The sequence below is a fragment of the Trametes versicolor genome (assembly GCF_000271585.1).
Source record: "Trametes versicolor FP-101664 SS1 unplaced genomic scaffold TRAVEscaffold_2, whole genome shotgun sequence".
Classification (NCBI taxonomy): domain Eukaryota; kingdom Fungi; phylum Basidiomycota; class Agaricomycetes; order Polyporales; family Polyporaceae; genus Trametes; species Trametes versicolor.
In genome coordinates, this window is record NW_007360322.1 from 984,296 (window position 1) to 995,824 (window position 11,529).

The 11,529-nt window shown below is 60.2% G+C and overlaps 3 protein-coding genes across 3 annotated transcripts; 2 read left to right on the top strand and 1 right to left on the bottom strand.

Annotated features, from left to right (window-relative positions):
• Positions 1-1,141: 1,141 nt before the first annotated feature.
• On the top strand, positions 1,142-2,277 carry TRAVEDRAFT_141217 (uncharacterized protein; the record flags this gene model as incomplete). Its single annotated transcript, XM_008035988.1, has 4 exons — positions 1,142-1,443; positions 1,501-1,576; positions 1,643-1,769; positions 1,830-2,277. The coding sequence occupies 4 exons, from the start codon at positions 1,142-1,144 to the stop codon at positions 1,880-1,882; spliced, it is 558 nt and encodes a 185-aa protein (XP_008034179.1). The 3' UTR covers positions 1,883-2,277.
• Positions 2,278-2,609: 332 nt separating this feature from the next.
• Positions 2,610-3,779, top strand: TRAVEDRAFT_56051 (uncharacterized protein; the record flags this gene model as incomplete). The annotated part of the gene is made up of 7 exons (XM_008035771.1): positions 2,610-2,666; positions 2,722-2,784; positions 2,841-2,851; positions 2,911-3,127; positions 3,211-3,355; positions 3,560-3,704; positions 3,738-3,779. The coding sequence occupies exons 1-7, from the start codon at positions 2,648-2,650 to the stop codon at positions 3,777-3,779; spliced, it is 642 nt and encodes a 213-aa protein (XP_008033962.1). The 5' UTR covers positions 2,610-2,647.
• Positions 3,780-4,302: 523 nt separating this feature from the next.
• On the bottom strand, positions 4,303-7,736 carry TRAVEDRAFT_113277 (uncharacterized protein; the record flags this gene model as incomplete). The annotated part of the gene is made up of 12 exons (XM_008035990.1): positions 4,303-4,430; positions 4,500-4,730; positions 4,795-4,862; positions 4,912-4,944; positions 5,026-5,309; positions 5,384-5,809; positions 5,866-6,127; positions 6,182-6,214; positions 6,267-6,484; positions 6,554-6,953; positions 7,018-7,537; positions 7,601-7,736. The coding sequence occupies 12 exons, from the start codon at positions 7,734-7,736 to the stop codon at positions 4,303-4,305; spliced, it is 2,739 nt and encodes a 912-aa protein (XP_008034181.1).
• Between the last annotated feature and the right edge of the window lie 3,793 nt (positions 7,737-11,529).

Genomic DNA, 11,529 nt, shown 5'->3' on the forward strand with positions numbered 1-11,529 from the left:
AAGGTGCTGCCAGCCCCGCGCTCTCCCGCGCTGCGCGCTGCGTCTCGCACGATCACGCACCGAAAGTGGGGGCACATGAAGCGGCAGGATGTGATGGCGACACGGTGCGCCTCCGAAGCCGCTGTCATGGTCAACAGGAAGGATGCACGCACTAATACGCACTATAGCCACCCTCCGTGGAGAAGCTGCGCGGAGGAATGAATGACGTGACGGCGCGCGGGTGACACAGTTGTGTACGCAGACGGGCGGCGGCGTAAATATACCCGGGCGAGGCATACGCAGGAGGCCCGCGGGGGAGCGCATGGTCCGTCGTGTTTCAGGAGGGCGAGTCGGAATGCAACGGCGCAGATCGTCATGGCACTCCGTGCCCGTGCCCGACCCTGGCGGGCGGCATCGAGGGTGCGCCGTCGGGCCGACGGGGGACGGTGACATGCGGCTGCGGTGCGGCGATTGCTGCTGTTTCGCCTTGTTTCGTGTCCTCGAGGTCGGCGGTGACGCCAGCTCAGCGCCCTCGATGTGCTAAACCAAGGCACCAAGCGTCCTCCGTTGCCAGTATCGGGCGCGAGGGGGGTGATCTGGACTAGCGTATAGTGCTTGGTCATGTATGTGATGGGTTGAAAAGAGCGAGGAGCGGGCAGGAGGATGTGCAGACGTTGGCGAGAGGGGTGGTTGAATATTGCGATGGTCGTCATCGCTATCGCCGTCGGCGGCGAGAGGAGGGGAGATCGTGGGCGGACGATGGAAATTGGCGGAGGTTGTGTGCGCGCAAGGGGCGGAGGGGGCGTTCGCCATATATAGATTAGCCTGTCCGGGTCCAGCAGCCGCGCCAATTCAGACAACGTCCTCCGATCGCGACACGGCGAGCTGCCCTCCTTCGTCTTCGTCTCGACCCTCCATTATATATTCCCCGCCCCCTCCTCACGCCCTCCTACTTCCGCCCCTAATTTTCCCTCGCACGACGCCTCCCCTGTCTCCCCCTTACCGCTCGCTGTCCTCATCCTACTAGCTTTGTCCTAATATCCGCACGCGACCCCTGTGTCCCGCACCCGCCGCACTCCTTTCTTCCGATACTGCCTCCTTGACCTCGAGGCCCCGCCACCCTCTGAACAATCTCCGCCCGCACCCACGTACATCTACCACCATGACCACCTTCGGCATGCCCTTCTTCCTCGAGGACACCACCGGCCGCGTCACCGGCTCCGAGTTCGTCGACCTCCACAACCGCATGCACCTCAGCCTCAAGCAGACCCTCAACGACGCGACGCACTCTGCCTATGTAATATACGACCTCTCCTCGCGCGCGTCCGGCGCCGGCCGTGGCGGCTACCTCCTGCCACTCGCCACCCTCGACTTTCCCGCAAGCAACGCCCTGGGCACAATCAAAATCGGCGACGGCGCGCACGTCCCGATGGGCGACTACCTGGCCAAGTCGGGGAGGTGCGTGTCCGTGACATGTGTATGCAAGGAAATTTTGACTGACGCGTCTGGCGCGCGCCACAGCTCGAGGGCGCGCAAGTTCCGGGCATCCGACGGTCAGGATTACCGCTGGACCCTGCAGGCCAACGGCGAGTGGCAGGTGAGGCTCTACGCGTGATTAGGGTTGACGTCAATACTGACGTGGGTGTGCGTTTTCTTTGTTCAGTGTGTAAATGCTAGGAGCGGGTACCACATCGCGACCTACAGCATGAAGCCCGCCGGAGAACCTCAGTACTCGGGCTCGTCGGGCTGTATGCTCACTGTGGAGGAGGCCTACCCTCACCTCGTCGGCGGTACGTCTCTCCTCGACCGGCCTTTGATTGTGACGCGTTTTTTAACGCATGATCCTGCAGAGCTGCTCGCGTCGCTGATAATTATGCGATATATCGAACAACACAACCTCTGAGCGCAGCTCCGCCCCGGAGGCGTATCGAGCTGAAGACCGACATCCTCTGGCACATGCACGCTCTGCTCGCGGCTCCTGTCTTGTCATGCATCCGTGCCCGCCTCCTCATTCTCTCCTCCTACCTCAGCTTACACTAATCACGGCGGGCCCTGCCTAGGCCGGGGCCCTTTCGCTACGGTACCCGTCTACCATATAATCCCTAGTGTCCTTCTCCCTAGTAGCAAACAAAAATAGCCTAATGTACGCGTATGTATACTTGCTACCATCATCACCGTAGATAGTCTCGACTCGGCCTCGTACTAACAGTAGTCCTCACTAAGTTACTTTATCATCATATTCCATGTACAAAATATTCAAAGCGCTTCTTGCGTCAACTCTCATATTTTCGTCACGCCCTCAACCCATCGTTATCAAATGCGTTCAGACTGGGAGAGTAGACCGCCAAGGGATCGGATGGAAAGTGAACACGTAAATATGACAATAATGCGACTTGAACACTCGACCTCGGGACTCACGGCTCCTTAGAAGCTTTTGATATGCCGCTCTCCCAGCTGTGCTATCTAGACAACGCCCGCACCCGAGGGCCAAAATTCGGCGGACGCACAGCCTCGCGCGTGCTCCGACTCGTCGGTCCCGGGGCCAACGTCAAGGTTGACTCCGACCAGCACCCGTTGCTGGGGGATATATACGCGCATGAAGAGCTGATGGTTCTGGCTGTTGCGTTGAACCCACCGTCATCGTCGCCGGCTGTCTGAGACCAGCCAAATGTCCGCGTTGGTCCAATGTATACCTCGGTTCATCGTCTTTCGGAGGACCAGCTACTAAATTGGCTCCTGCAGCGCCACCTCCCCTGCTCGGGGATGCCGCAGGCAATTTCCGCGTTCACATAGTAGGGAATAGCGGTACGTGTTACGTTCGCTCGACCACAATAGTGCAGCCCATTCACACATCGGCACAGGAACTGGAAAGGTACGCGTTGCCCTTCTCGCCGTTCCAGAGATTTTGCTCGAAGAAGTTCTTCTACGCAGTCCACGCTCGGCGCAGAGCTTGCCGCCGTCTTGAATCTGCCGTTCATCTCGCTCGACACCCTCTACTGGGGCCCTAACTGGCGCGAAGCCACGCGCGACGAGTTCTGCGCGAAGGTCCGCGCTGCACTCGACCAAACCCCTCACGGCTGGGTCATCGACGGAAACTACACCAACAAGCTTGGGGGGCTCATCACCGATGCGGCCACGGACATCATCTGTAAGCCTCGCCCATGCCCCACAGCACGCCCCCCGAGCTGCAGCTGACCCCACCGGGGCCGCAAAATTATCACTATGTTGCAGGGTTGGACCCGCCGCTGCTGCTCTACTTCCCGCGGCTGTGCTGGCGGACCGCCATCCGTCTGTTCCGGCTCGCGCCTCCGTGCAGCCCGGGGTGCGAGGAGAGGGCGCGGGAGGTGTTCTTCTCGCGCGACAGCATCATCTGGTGGTACGTGATATATGATATACTCATGATACCCCACCCCCCTGCTTCCGCTTCCCTCGTCCACGCGCTGCGCACGCCCGCTTCATCTCCGCGCCGCAGCGCGGCCGCGGCTGCGGCTCCGGGAGACGATCTGTCGTTCGGAAGTTCACAGACGTGCACGGGAGGCCGGAGGCTGACGCCCATTAATTTCCTTCTGTGCGCGCGCAGGTGCCTCAGCAACCACTCGGTCATCCGCAAGCGGTACGCGGAGCCGTTCCGCGTCGATGGCGTGCTCGCCGGCGGGAAGCACAGACGCATCGGCGGGTGGGGCGGGGAGCTCGCCGCGTGGAAGCGGGACGTGCAGGCCATGATGGTTCTTCGTGATCAAGTTCTGCGCGCGAAGCAGGCCGCAGGGGCGCCCGCGCTGCCCCTTGCGGCCGTGCCCTAGTGTTTCTTTAGGGCGTGTGCCTATCGCGGATGCGGTGTCGACGTTGTATACTTGGACGGCTCGGGCGGCCGGCACAGGGCTGCGAGTATTTAGAATATAGGGGATGGCATTGGCCAGGGGGCATCACATTAAAAGGCGTTCCGAGGTATATGGCACCGAGAGTGTCGGAGAGGGATATCGAGGGGTAAGCATACATAGACAGAGCGAGAGCGATCCGATCCGGAAGGTGGTATACTGGGCAGGGGAGGGGTAAATGGGTAAACGGTCCTGAGCGCGTGAATGACAGTGGACGTGAGGGGGATGATACACGAACGGATAGGCTACAACGGATCTGTGGTATAAAGAACGGGGTTACGGGAGTGGCATAGCGAGAGCGACGGAGATAGAGATGTGAACGAGGGACGGGGTCGGCGGCGCGATAGTAAATGTACAGCGGAAGGGTAGGAGTGGTGGTATCTGGGCTTCGCGAGGCCGGTCGACGTTCGAGATGATAGCGGTGTGTGTGCAGCGTGCGGTTTGCCGTTCACTGGGCCGAGTGCGTCTGGAGCATGGCCGGCAGGTGCGCTTGGATAGGCGGAGGCGGAGGTTGGCCCGCGGCCACACATGCGTCATGCAGCCTGCGACGGAGCTCGTCCCGGTGTGACGCCTGCGCTACGAGGCGGACGGGAGCTTCGTGTGAGCAGACGCGCGCGGTGCGGGCGAGGTCCCGGCGGGACTCACCTGGGCACGGCCAGATCGCGTTGAGGACGTCGAGCGGGACCAGGAACTGCTTCGCGAGGTCGAGCGCCCTCATGAGCCCGTGGTCGTACTCCCACAGCCCGAGCGCGATGGCGACCTGGTTCGCAAACCAAGTGACCTGGAAGGGGCGCCGGGCGAACAGGTAGCCCTCGGGGTTTCCGAGCTGGTGCACGGACTGGTACGCGCGGTTCGCGACCTGGCCCTGGTAGAACACTGCGGTGGGAACGGGCGGCGCGCGTGAGCTCGCGACGCGCGATGACGTGGGCTGGGAACGTACACCACTCCTCGGCCTGGCGGCGGTTGAATATGGGCGGAAGGGCAGGTGCGTCACCGTCTTGCAGTCTACTAAAGTCGTTCAGGGTTGGGAAGGAATGCACGGATGCAGAGGACTTACCGGCGGAGTTCGTACGTAATGGTCATCCGAGTGCTGCATAAGTGACAAGGCGCAGCGGAATACGTCAACGAGGCACATCCCGGAGATGCGGTACAGACGGAACAGAACACGCACTCGTAGAGGTACTCACGGCACACGTACGCAAGCCCGGTGTCCATGTTGCACGTATGCATGCGGAGCGCGTCTTGGATGTCCCGCGTCTCATGGAACACGTCGATAGCAAACCGCGCGCGGTCATCCGGGTCGAGAGTGTCGTCGCGCTGTATGATGCTGCTGCTGTTCCACAGAAGCATGCTGCGGCAGTAGAGCGCCCACACGGACTCCTTCGGAGATTGGCCGAACGCGTGCTGGTGGTTCGTCGCGCGCTCGAAGGCTTCGCCCGGGAAGAGCAGTACGTACTATCAGATAACAGAGCGCGCGCGCATGAGCATGGTGGACTTGTGGACTTGTGGGAAGGGACGAAGAGACGTACGTTGGCAGGGTCCGCGAGTCTGAACTCCATCGGCTCGGTATGGAAGGCGGCGCATTGCGCAGTGTACGTGGACACGAGTGTGAGAGCACACCAACAGAGCCTGCGGCATTCCTCCTTGCGGATCTCCTCCTCGCCCCACTGCGGGTCCCAAGGTGGCGAGAAGGATTGGGAGAGGTACTTGGGATCGGAGGGAGAGTTCGGTGTAAACAGGTGACCGGTGCAGATGCAAGTCGTTGGCCGCCGGTGCCCGTGACCAGTGTCCACGATAGGTGCTGACCCCCGGTGAAAGCTGCTGGCGGAAGAGTCACCACGGTCCATGGACGTAAGGGAGAGAACATGGATGATCCTGTCGAGCAGCTCCAGAGCGCTGGTCGCTTCCTTGGAAGAGTAGTTGGGGTGGGCGGATGACTCGAACAAAGCTTGCATCTATCGCACCAGTAAGCCGCAAGGTCGCCAGCTCAGGTGAGGAAGCAAAGACGCACGAGAGCAGCTTCCGCGAGGGTATAGTCAACGGATTGGCTGTTGCAGGCAGAAAGGAGGGAAGCCTTGGCACGTTGATGGAACAAACAAGCCAAGTCGCGTCCCTTGGGGCCACACTCCAGTTCGCTCGACTTCATCAGCATGGCCATCGCAAGAGCGGACATTATGAACGGCTGCAGGCGGCCTCGTTGGGTGGGGTCGCCGAGGTCGCGGATGAGTATAGGTAAACAAACGAAAGAAAGCCAGTAGCTGCTCGTCGAAAATCTGGCGGCGTCGTGTCAGTATACCGACGGAACGGCGTTGTACGACAATACGTACAGGAAAGTTATATCGGTTATAATATCTTGAAAGCTATCGTAGAAAAGTGAGTTGATGTGAAGGCAGAAGGCGGAGTAACGCCTACGATTGTTCTGGGCCACTCGGACTGTACTGTTCAAGGAGTTCGTCCCACCAAGAGGTGGAACCATAGTTCGGAGGAGAGTGTGAAACGAATGGAGGGTTGTCGTGAGTGTTGGGCTGAAGTCGAGAGACATTAACATCGACGGGGCGAGCGAAGGAAGTGTCGGAGTCGGGGAAGTTCATGATTACTGACGAGCGTCGAAACGATGGGGAGAGCTCATCCTACCGTCGACTGCATAAATACTTGGCGTCGAAAACCATTCCTCACGCAGGATCGACGAGGAGACTCACTTTTGGGTATATTACGTCGGAGCCTGTGCCGCGAGGAGGTATCGAGGTGTTGATGTACAACCCTCCGTGTGGCGGCATGTGCGTCGCGTTCAGGTCATCCATTGCACCTCGCGACGGGAAATGGGCACTCCTGGCGCCGCCTGTTACGTTCTCCTTCACTTTGACATCGAACGAGAGCATACCACTCTCACCCTCTGCAGTAGTCTTTCGCTTCTTCTTGGCTGAGGCAGAGGAAGGTTCTGCGTCCGCAGGCCGCTTCTTGCATGAGCGTTGTCTGGTTCCGGGGCGTTTGTCGGGCCCACGTCGCTTCGGAACGGCATCGTACACGCATTCGTTGTTCCGCCGCAGACAGTTGTGGCAAAAAGGCCGAGTGGAGTCGCAACGTATCTTCCGAGCGCGGCTGGGATGTCAACAGATTCAGGGCTCGTTCTTTTAATGAGGCGCGAAGCGGAAAGTCTGCTCACCACTGCCGACAAGCTATCACAACGGTAGAGGCCTCTCGTCTCGGAGGACGACTCTGACTCGAAGGACTTTCCGACAGATTATTCCTCGCCGGGCCAGAAGCAGACGGCAAGGAAATCTGGGGTTTCGACTGCGAAGAAGGCATCCCGACAGAGTGTCTGGAAGGCAACGAGGGTAGCGGATCACCAGACATTCTGAGTTGCTGCTCTGGAAGCCTCGCCTGGGACAGATGCATAGAATAATCGGACGCAGAGGGGCCGACAGCTGACTGAAGACGAGAAGACGGTCCAGCCATATCGAGCATCGCGTGTCCATGATGAAGAGCGAGTTCGGTCGACGGATGAGTGGGCGAGAGGTGATGGTGAACGGTCGTTGGGCTCGGGACCTGTAGGGTCTCCAGGAAATGGGGATCTCGGGCCTGCGGGTCCATGGTCGGCACGGAATAGCGGGCGTCAAATGTCGAGGAAGGCGGTAGTAGCTGACTATCGCAGTCGAAGTGACCAAGGTGATCGGGATACCGGCCTTTTTCAAGCCAATCGTGCATGTGAACGTCGGGCGGGCCACTTCCGGATAAGGTGTACGTACCGCCGGGCGTAGCGTAGGGAGGGTCATATATAGGAGAGTGAAGCACAGACCCTTCTTCACTAGACTGGACGCCCTCTTCCATGGATGGCATGTGGGAGAAAGGGCTGTAGAGGTCGCCGTTTGAGCTAGCGACCATGCTGGGAGGGAGGGGTGCGAGGAGGTTGGTGGACGGAAGAACCGGCGGCGTCAAAACATGGGGAGTTGAAGAGGGAGGGGATAGATATGAAAGCCACGCGAGAAGTGCCTATGAAGCCAGAGCAGTCTCATGCCCACGATGGCCACGGGTAAGAATTCGCTGGGAGACGCGCAGATAGATCTGCTAGAAGCCGGGAGATATCAACAACTCTGACAAATTCCTCACGTACTGGATACTCACCGGCATGGGAAGTCGTCGAAAAGAGCAGGTTGTCACAGGGAAACCCCCAATCCCGGGAATCTCCTCAGATTGAGAACGATAACCTTGCCCTCCGGGATTCTATCCCGTACGACCCTGGGCACTCTCGAGGTCGCCGTCCGCTTGCGAGCGTGTCCCTGCGTCGACGCGCTGAGGATAGTTACGCCTTGGTGGCGGTGGTAGGGATCATGGGGGCGTACTCCGCGAGCGCTTGGTGCAGTCACCCCGCGGACGGGTGGGGTAGCTGGGAGAAATGCGAGTGGGCGCTGTTCCGCGATCTCAGTTCATGGTGTAAAACGGGAAATGGTTTGATGTTTTCCGCGAGAGGCGAGCGAGTCCACGAGGCGATTGGATGGTTAGCGCGCTTACCACAAGCGAGGGCCGACCGAGATTCACGCGCGGAACCTTCGTCGGAGGCGTGGCTATCCTCCTCCTCCCCCCGCGCCGGGACCGTCCAGCTCTGATGAGAAGTGGCAGGAACGAGCTGTCTGGGTGCATTTAGATGACTCGCCTGGCCAAGGCACGGCGTGCGCGAGTGATCCTGATCTAGCCCGTGCGTATATTTGTCGCCTCCGATTTTTGCTGTTCAGGAGGCGTCGACAGCTGATCCTGCGCACCCCCAGCTCTCGTCATGATCCATCTGGCTCCCACGAACACCATTGCGGACATGCGGACGGGGATTTCCCTGGGTCCCCCACGAAAATGTATGGGGTAACCAGCCGAGAATTCAAAGCGGAGAGTCCGTTTGAATGGGAGTCCGAACGTCTGGCGCCCGTCCACCCGCGCGCTCGCCGGTTCTGGGAGCAGAAGCGCGACGGCCGCCGTTGCATTCCCGACCAGCGTCCTCCCCCAGGCCCGTCCCCTGGCTCGTGGCCTCCCGCGCTGGGACATTTCTTCTCTCGCCGACGCTCCGCAGCGTTCGCCATGACCGCCCATGTCTTTCTGCCTGACGCCATGCGCCTGCCAAAGTCCGTACATCCAAGCGAACTCGTGCTCTCACGCCACGCTGAGAGAAGTCTGCCAATCGTGCACTAGCCCAGTTATCTCCGACAGCTGCAGGTACGTGTTAGGTCGTCCGGCGCGCTCGTTTTCCGCACTAGAAGGCCCATCTCAGTGACTTCGTTTAGCCTTCGAAACTGTTCGTGTCCGGCCATTTCCTGCATCTCCGCAGGACTCCTCTTTGGCCGTGCACCCTTCGATCAGGCGCAGAGTGGTTCCAAGGTACGACAGGAGCTAACTTACCAGAACGAGCCAGTCCGACGCTCGCAAACCGTGTTCATCTTTGGACGCGTCGTGCCAGCTCGTGCCGGTTTGCGACCCAGCGGGGAAGAACATTCTCAAGACCGGCCTGAATTATCGTCGGCTTGTTGGAAGCTTTATGCTTTGATACCGCTCGCCTGGTAATACTAGCGCACGTGGTGGACACCTGGGTTTCGCGACCATTCATTATCCCAGACATCTCCTCCGCCGTGAAGTCACGGTTGCGACGACACTCCCAGGCTCGGAAACCGCCCAGGATCCTCGTACGTCGCTCATTGAGGTCCCACATCCCCCTCTATCTAAGTATCAATGACAGCTCTGTCAGACGTTCAGTACACAGACTCCCTTGCGATGGTAGCATTGCAGCCGACAACCCTGAGACAGCCCGCGAGCACTCAAAACAACGCCGCGGGCGTCTCCGTATTTATGGCGACTGTCGCGCTGAGGTCGGCCGTTTACCCCAAGTGTCGCTTTCGGCGGTTCCCTCGGCACGGCATAAGCGTCACGATGCCACCACCGGGACGCGGTGCCGTTCGCATTCACAAGCTAGCCTTTATACGCCTGACAACCGCCTTGCTGCGCTCGGGACACCGCCGATCGAACACAAGTAATTGTCATGTTTTCGCGCATCTCCGAGGTTACGTTCCGGGTTACCGTGGATTCCGCTCCGAGGACTCCTCTTCTAGCATCTCCGAGCCGTCTGTGCGACACAGCCTCGCCCTTTACGCATTGCGACGACGTGCCATTCGCATCTCATCCTTTGTGCGCCATGCTTTCGGGCACGAACATCATCGATCCGTCCCTGCACAAGCGGCTTGCGGGCCTACTCTGGCGTCATTGCGATAATGCCGCGGTCAAAGGATCATGCGCGTGTCCTCCTCCGGGATCGAGTCTTCTACGTCGGCGCCGTGGCGGAGCAACCGATAGCGAGGGCCTCCTTCGCCCAGTATTTCCCGGAGCAGCGATCTTCGCCCGCTTCGCTTGGAAAGGGCGTTTGCCGAGGAAAGTCGTGCCATGCATTGACCACCGCTCCGCAGAGCACGTCCTCGGTGGCCATCGCCTCCCATGCTCCCCAGCCGCCGACGCCCGGACACGCCTGCCTTTCTGTGCAGCGTCCCATTCTCGGCACCCTGTACCCAGCGCGGTGCGGACCAGGCGTCCACCTGCTCCGCTCGGTGCCATTAGAAGCCGTCCGGGGAACAAGCCAGAGGCTGTGTGTCACCTTCCCGGGCCTTCCTGATCTTCGAAGCCGTCCCAGCAAGGCAGGCCGCAGGCAAGGGCGCCGCCAACTGAATGGCCCCAAATATATCGCCGCCCGGCTTGGCAGGTGCCATGGGAGTCTGGGAGCGGCTTCCTCTCGCGGATCACTGCATGGGAGGGCGCGCACACGTTGGGCCCCCGTCGGCGGCGGTATCGGTTCCTGCCTGGAGCGGACAGCGAACTCACGCTCTCGAGCCTCGGTACCGAGCTTCATTACTAGGTTCGCGCGGCGTCCCCGCCCCGCCGTGACAGCCCCCGAGAGCGAAGCCCCGGGCGACACCCTCGTGGGCAGGATTGACGTTGCCCGCCACAGACAGACGGGTGAGGTAACTGCCACTCCCCTGATAATCTCCGCAGCCAGGACCGCTGAGCAGACGCTGCTCGAACACTCTATCAGTAGCACAATCATGGATAGTTCGTACACGCTCGATGGTGTAGAAGTGCTAAAATGTTACGGAATTATCGGCTGAATGTGGCGGTGGTCATTGTCTCGACGGCATGCTAGTTCATGCCGGCGAATAGGTTGAATAAGTGCGGACATTCCGCGACTCCGCGCACCCGAGAGTTATCCGTGCGTGTATTCCAAACTGCTGTCGCGTCTGCGCCAGAGTTAAGTTGCACTTACCTTTCAGCTTCTGTGTCTGGGGTGGCTTGCCTGACAGGTCCTGGAACTCATCACCGGGACAGCTAACTGTCATAGTCCGGTGTGTCCGCGTTAGGACCGCATTCGAGATCTTGTGCCCCAGGAACAAAGTTGTCTCGGTCCTGTTTCACGTAGCATTCCCGGCTGTTGGGCATGGCCGAAGCTGCGCCTGACGCTGAGAACCACCGAAGGGCTTCCACCCCTTTCCGGCTGCGCAGCTGTCACGTCGCGCAAGGGTGGTGGAATCCGTGCGGTGGGCGGCCGACGCCTGGAAGGCTCCCCAAGACGCGTCACACGCAGGGCGGCGCCGTCTGCGGGGGTGAGACGCGTTCTGGGGGTTCGGGCGCGAACCACGGGTCACCGGACCCTCTA